The 7,500-nt window shown below is 34.1% G+C and overlaps 1 protein-coding gene across 1 annotated transcript in view; it reads left to right on the top strand.

The window, feature by feature from the left end:
* The window catches only part of LOC137638162 (relaxin receptor 1-like), a 125,586-nt gene that overhangs the window by 98,633 nt on the left and 19,453 nt on the right, over positions 1 to 7,500 (top strand). Inside the window, exons 18-19 of the mRNA XM_068370250.1 lie at positions 4,817 to 4,929; positions 7,080 to 7,199. Coding sequence (XP_068226351.1) covers positions 4,817 to 4,929; positions 7,080 to 7,199 — 233 coding nt within the window. The remainder of the gene's footprint in view (positions 1 to 4,816; positions 4,930 to 7,079; positions 7,200 to 7,500) is intronic.

Raw genomic sequence — 7,500 nt, 5'->3', positions numbered from 1 at the left:
AAGACTTGGAACAGGGAGCAAGAGATGTTTGTTTTAAAGGATGAAAATGGAAATATTATTCACACCGGAAATGGAGTGATAGAAATTGCACCGGATTTCTATACAATGCCATACTTCACCAAAAGAAATAATAAAACACCTGAGGCAGTAAAAGAAAAAAAAAAACACGTTACAGAAGGAGAAGTAAGAAAGTATTAAAAGGCATGAAAAGAGACAAAGCAGCAGGAAAAAACGGCATAATAATTGATTTGATGATATATGGATGAGATTTCATAATCGTAATACTGACTGAACTCTACACCAAATGTCTGCAAGAACACTCTATACCTACAGCTCGAAAATTCTTTATCATTATATTAATATATAATGATAAAGACCTGGAAAAAAAAAACGCCCAATAAGCTTACTCCCTGCAATATTAAAGAATATTTACAAAGATCATATTAGGCCGAATGATTAGACAGATAGCCTTTAATCATCCAAGAGAGCAGGCAGGCTTTAGAAGTGGGTATTCAAGAATTGGCCACATCTATGTAATTAACCAGCTAATGAAAAAATCAACAGGGTATAACAAACCTCTATGTATGACATATGTAGACTATGAGAAAGATTTTTATTCTGTCAAAACATCAGCAGTAATGAAAGCTGTTAAAAAGCAAGGAATAGAAGAATCTTATGTTGGAACACTTGAAGATATCTTTACAGGAAGCGCAGCAATCCTAAAGCCACAAAAAGATAGTGAGAAAATATCGATTGAGAAGGAGTTAGACAGGATGATCCCATCTTTATCCTAAATTATTTTCACTTTGTCTAGAAGAAGTTTTTAAGAATTTATATTGGGATATTGTATGAATTAATATTAATGGGGAATATCTAAGCAACTCAAGATTTGTAGACCATAAAGTTGTGTTTAGTGAATAATGTGAGGAATTAAAAGGATAGTATAAAATTTGAAAAGAGAAAGCAGAAATGTGGGATTGAAAAGGAATATGAGTAAAATTAAAAATTTTTTAATGAAAATGCAGAGAAACAACAAATAACAGTTGTGGACGAGCCTCTGGAGATTGTTAATGAATATATGTACTTAAGACAGACAGTAAGACTTTCCGGGATGCACGAAACTTAAATTAGAAAAAAAAAAGCATGGGATGGAGAGTATTTGGTAAACTAAATGAGATTATGAAAATTAACCCTGGATAGGTACGCTCCTCGGACACCCCTTTAAGGGTATACTCGGTTGCGCCGACCCCGACGCAAAAAAAAAATTCTTGAAAAATCTGTTTTTACAGTAACCTCCTTTTTTTTTTTTGCCCAAAAAATTCAATGAATGCTTAAAACTACTGTAAAGATAAGTACTACTCATCTGCAGAAAAACTATTTATTATAAATGATTTAAAAAATTGCGTGGAAAAAAAAGACCTTACATAAAAATTCATAAAAAAAAAATTACACATATATACACAAATCCTTTTAGGAATTGATTCTTGAATGTTCAGGACACATCTTGATGTATTTTGGATGAAATCGGATCCATGAAGGTGAAGATCTGAAATGAGAAAAAAAGGGTAACTTTTTTTGGCCAAAAAAAATTTGTCCAAATTTCATGAATTTTTAGGGTACCCAAATGAAATAGGAAGTGGCTAATTTTTTAGGAAATAAACTTATGTTATCCTAAAATAGAAATATGTAAAAAAATCTTCATTATTTTATAAATTACATTTATATCAGGGCCCATATCTAAAGGTCAGTTTTTGAGTACTTAGAAATTTCGTAAAAAAATACATATATTTAATATATAATATGATATTTATGCAGGTATCAAAATATCACAAATTCTATGGGGAACAGGAATATATATATATATATATATATATATATATATATATATATATATATATATATATATATATATATTTATATATATATATATATATATATATATATATATATATATATATATATATATATATATATATATATATATATATATATATATACATATATAGGGCAAATTACGCTTCGGATATGTCCACAAAATGGCCGCCAACCACACTGACTCAGACTCCCTAATCTGCCACCTGAAATGTAGGAAGGGTATGTCAATTTCAAGGTGTTATTTACTAACCTAATTATTCTTGGATATGCATAAAAATTGTATGGTGGGTTGCTGGATGATTGTCGATTATTTTACGACTATAAAATTAGAATTCTGACCCAACGAAATTTTCTGAAGGGAAATAAAATAAAAAAAAAATTGTAAAACAATATAATATTTTAGCTAAAAAAATTTGATGATATTCAATCAAAAAAGAAGTAAATAATGATTCTCTCCTGCTCGCCATTTTGATAACTGCAAATAATTAGAAAAAATTAGAAATATGCATTCGATGAAAAATGGATCCCCTACCAATATATCTAAGTCAAAAAACAATGTCATGCATGGGTAGCCATATCATCTAGAAACACTTTCCAACACTATAAAAATATAAGTTTTGCGACACTATTTGCCAATTTCTTACGGTAACATGACTAAGCAAAAAAATGCAAAACAAATAAAAAGGGGCACTCGATGAAAAATGGCAACGTGCTAATGGTGGGCATTTCAGAAAAAAAAATTCAGCCACGTGCTAGGCAAACCATCAAGGCACATTTTCCGACAAATAAACATCTAAATGAATAATTACTCTGTGATAGTTCCTTAGTACGTAGTAATTTCGAAAGAAATGGGAAAAAACGAAAAAGTGGCAATTGCAGGAAAATCGAACACATACCTATATATACGCCATATCTGGCTAAAAAAAAAGATAGGCATGGGTAGCCAGATCATCTAGAAACACTTTCCAACACTATAAAAATATAAGTTTAGCGACACTATTTGCCAATTTTCTTACGGTAACATGACTAAGCAAAAAAATGCAAAACAAATAAAAAGGGGCACTCGCGGAAAAAGGGCCAACATTCTAATATACGGCATGAAAAAAAAACAATACTATATGGCAATTCCTTACTACGTAGTAAATTTTTACAAATATTGAAAAAAAACAGAAATTGGCAACCGCAGGAAAATACCCCACATACCAATATCTATGGCGTATCTGACAAAAACAAAGTCACGCATGGGTAGCCAGATCATCTAGACACACTTTCCAACACTAAAAAAGCAAAAATTCTGCGACACTATTTGGCAATTTCTTACGGAAAAATGACTTGGCCAAAAAATGCAAAAAAACTGAAAAAGGGGCACTCGCGGTAAAATGGTCCTCGTGGTGATGAACGGCATTTCAACAAAAAAAAAAAAATCATGCACGTGGTAGCCAAACCATCCACCAAGACTTTCCACAACTGATAACCTATACAAGTTGCACTATTCTACGACAATTTCATAATACGTAATAACTTTGATAATTATGCAACTTACCTTAGAAGGGTAAACTCGGTCGCGCTCAACCCCGACGCGTCTCAGAAATCTGGGAAGGAGTACAGCTACAGCGATGCACGTATGGACACTACTAGAGCGTGTAGGCGAGTGACCGACTGCAGGTCGATCACCCACAAATTCAGTCACGGGGGTGAGTCACGTGAGAAAAACATCTTTTGTTTTGACGCTCGGGGTCGCGGACGACCCACCAGGGTTAAAATGACACTTTCTCAAAAAAAAGAAAAAAAGTATTTAATGAGATGGTCATACCAGTATTAACTTTTGCATCAGAAACTTGGAGCCTTACTAAAGTCTTAAAATATAAGATCAACAAGCTATAGAAAGAAGTAATGATAAGATTAACAAAAAGCCAGAAAAAGAGCAATACGGATATAAGAGCAAACTAAAGTAAAGGATATTCTAACAACTTATAAGAAAAAGTAATGGTTATGGGCACTTAATATACTGAGAATGACAGACAATAGATGAACATTAAGAATACCATAATGGGTCCCTAGAGATTGTAAAAAAAGCAAAGGAAGGAAGAAAAGACGATGGATCGACGAACTAGGAAAGTTTGCGGTGTGGACTGGCACACAAAGACCATACACAGACGCAAGTAAAAGGATGTGTCTGAGGCCTTTGTTCTGCAGTGGGCTGGTAATAGCTCATGGTTGTTATGATATATATATATATATATATATAGAAAAAAAAAAATAAATATATATATATATATATATAAATATATATATATATATATATATATATATATATATATTTTCAAATAAGCCATATATTTTTGGTACATTAAAGTCTGGAGTCTTTTAACGATCTCGAGATCAGAGCCCCGGGCGAAATCACACAAAAGACAACAGCTTCTGACTGGCCGGGAGTCGAACCCTGGGCCAGAAAACTTGTATGAATAGTGACTTACCACTTGGCCAAGTGGTAAGTCACTGTTCATACAAGTTTCCTATAACAGGGTTCGACTCCAGGCCGGTCAGATGCTGTTTTTTTTTTTTTTTTTTTTTTTTTTTGTGATTTCGCTCGGGGCTCTGATCCTGAGGTCGTTAAGAGAAACCAGACATTCATGTATCAAAAATATATGGCTTATCTGAATATGAAAAACACGTATAAATGTGCAGAAATTATCACACACACACACACACACACACACACACACATATATATATATATATATATATATATATATATATATATATATATATATATATATATATATATATATATATATATATATATAATGGTTTACATCAGTGGATACAATGAGTAATCAGTAAATAATGTTCTTGACGTTAAAATATACTATCCCCCATAAAATCAAATTTATAAGTAGTATGTTCTCCGTCTCATGTCATTCCCCCGATCCTTTCACAGGCGTTGTCATTGACCGGACGCTATACGCCTGGCTAGCCGTATTTGTCCTCCCTGTCAACTCCGCTCTAAATCCTATACTCTACACTCTGGCGACCAAGATCTTCAAGCAACAGGTACATTATTGGCAGAGTATATCTATGTTCCGTTAAGGAGCTACTTTGGTGTTTTTATTATTACTTATTCACGTGTGGTTCACTCTGAATGATTATTAACGACGACTGTCGATTTTCGGTAACTCTGTGATAATTCATGATACTTCATTGCAGAGTTCTGCTCTAGGTTGTCCTTTTTCGGTTTTTTAGCTTTGTGGATTCAATCCATTTTGGATATTATGAGTTTGACATAGCATCGCCTTTCTCTCCGTATTGAATTAAGAAGGAGAAATTAAGCGAGTGTGACACTGCCATACATTCAAGGAATTTATTGAGAAGGGTCTCGAGATCGATTGCTGTATGGAATTTATTGAGGAGGATTTTGGAATGAATGAATGTATGGAACTTATTATAGAGGTTTATGGGATAGATGCATGTATGGAACTTATTGAGGAGAATTTTGGGATAATTGTTTTTATGGAATTCATTAGGGATTTATATGGGAAAAATGGGGGTGGGGAATTTTTTGAGTAGGATGTTGGGATAGATGGATGTATAAGGTTAATTGAGGGATTTACGATAGATGAATGTACGGACTTAATAAATGGAAGTTGTGGGATATGTGTTTTACAAATTTATTGAGGAAGGCTCTGAAATTGATGGGCGTATGAGATTTATTGAGAATTGTTGTTGAATAGATAGATGTATGAAATTTATTGAGGATGGTTGTGGGATAAATGGATGCATGGTATAGATGACAGACAGTTGTGGGATAGATATATGCATGGAATTTATTGTGAACGGTTTTGGAATAGATGAATGTACTGAATATTTTTAGGTGTGTTGTGGGATTGATAGATGTATGTTATTCATTGTGGAGGTTTGTAAGTTAGATTGATGTACGTAATTTATTGAAGAGGGTTTTGGTTTAGATGGATGTGAGAAATTTTCGAGGAGGGTTTTGGAATAGATGGATGTATGGAATTTATTAAGGAGGGATGAAAGGTAGATTGTTGTACAGAATTTAGTAAGGAAAGTTTTACGATACATTGGTGTGTGAAATTTATTGAAGAGGGTTGTGAGATTGACGAACTTATTGAAGTTGGCCATTATGGCCCAGTGTCGGGACCATAGAGGCTATTTTGGGCCCAGGTATAACTGGAAGAAACCCCGACTGTTGGATCATGAAATTAAAATTGGTTAGGGAGATGGAAAAAAAGAAGTGGGGATGCAGGTGGAGTAGAAGGCTACAAAGTAGGTTCAGCTAAATGCTAAAGTGAAGCTGCAATTAAAAAGTAGGTTCACCAGACGCTGAAGTGAAGCTGCAATGACCCTACAACTACTACGGGGCATTGCTCGGGGTGCATTAACGGCTCTACCCAGCACCCCTTCCCCCGAGGGTGTTTGAATAAAGTTCTTTTATCCAAGCAGTTACTAAAGACTCATGGGCCAGCAATGGCTCTACTAGGCTTACTCATTGTAGGTTTATAGACTAGCATTGAGTTAGTAAAGCTTAATCCTAGTAGTGTTTGGAGAGTTATGTGGGCTAGCATTGAGTAGAAAGAGATTATTTCTAACATTCTAAATTTCTTGTGAGTTAGCATTCTGTCTTTATTGACTACTTATGGAAGCTACTTTGAGAGAGAATGTGGGTTTGCATTATGTCAATGAGGCTTATTTTTGTCAGTTAATTTGTAGTGTTTAAGTTTAGGTGGCTCATTCCAAGTGTTATAGTACGGAGTTGGATTAGTGTTGTTCATGTCCATGTTGCTTGTTGTGGACATTGGCTGTGGACTGGGTCAGTATTGATATTTGATTTTCTGTGGGTTAGGTTCTTTTCAATTATATAAGAGAGTATTAGTCTAGCGTGACTCACTAAAGCTAGTTGTTTAGTTTTTTTTTTTAACTATTATAAGTGATGTAGACTGTACTTGGCTCATTCTTGGGAGCAAAGGCTCATGGGAGCTTTTGTTTATTGTGCCAATTTCTTTAACTCTGAAAGCCATGGTTGATCACCAGCTTTTCATCGGTAGGGTATCTCTTAGAAGCAACTTGTCAAATGTCAATTTCATGAGATGTTTACGAAAAATAGGAAAAATTTTGGAATATACTTTGAAATAGTATGGCTGATCTAATCAACGAAAAAATTTTTATCTTTAATTATGAAATAGGTTGTTAAGATGGTCTTCAACATGAGCAGATGGCCGGTTCCCTCACCAAGAACGGCTACAGAATCGAACCCCTCCAATTCATATGTAACCATGTACAGAGGGCGATTCCATATAACACAGGCAAGTACAAAATTTGCGATCTAATTAAAAAAAGAAAATCTGCTATACATGCTCTTACGTTTCTCAACCTAAATCACGCCTGATACATTATAAATAACGGCTAGATAACCGAAAGCACATTTGGCACATAAATAATGGCCAGTTAACCTAAACAACACTGGGCACATAAGTAATGGCTAGTTAACATAAAATAAGCGGCTTGACACATGATAAGTAAAGGCTAGTGAACCTAAAACATACTTGACACATGATAAGTAAAGGCTAGTTAACCTAAAGCACACTTGGTACATTATAAGTAATG

The sequence above is a fragment of the Palaemon carinicauda genome, chromosome 3 (genome assembly GCF_036898095.1).
Source record: "Palaemon carinicauda isolate YSFRI2023 chromosome 3, ASM3689809v2, whole genome shotgun sequence".
Taxonomy (NCBI): domain Eukaryota; kingdom Metazoa; phylum Arthropoda; class Malacostraca; order Decapoda; family Palaemonidae; genus Palaemon; species Palaemon carinicauda.
This window is presented reverse-complemented; position numbering and strand designations above follow the sequence as displayed.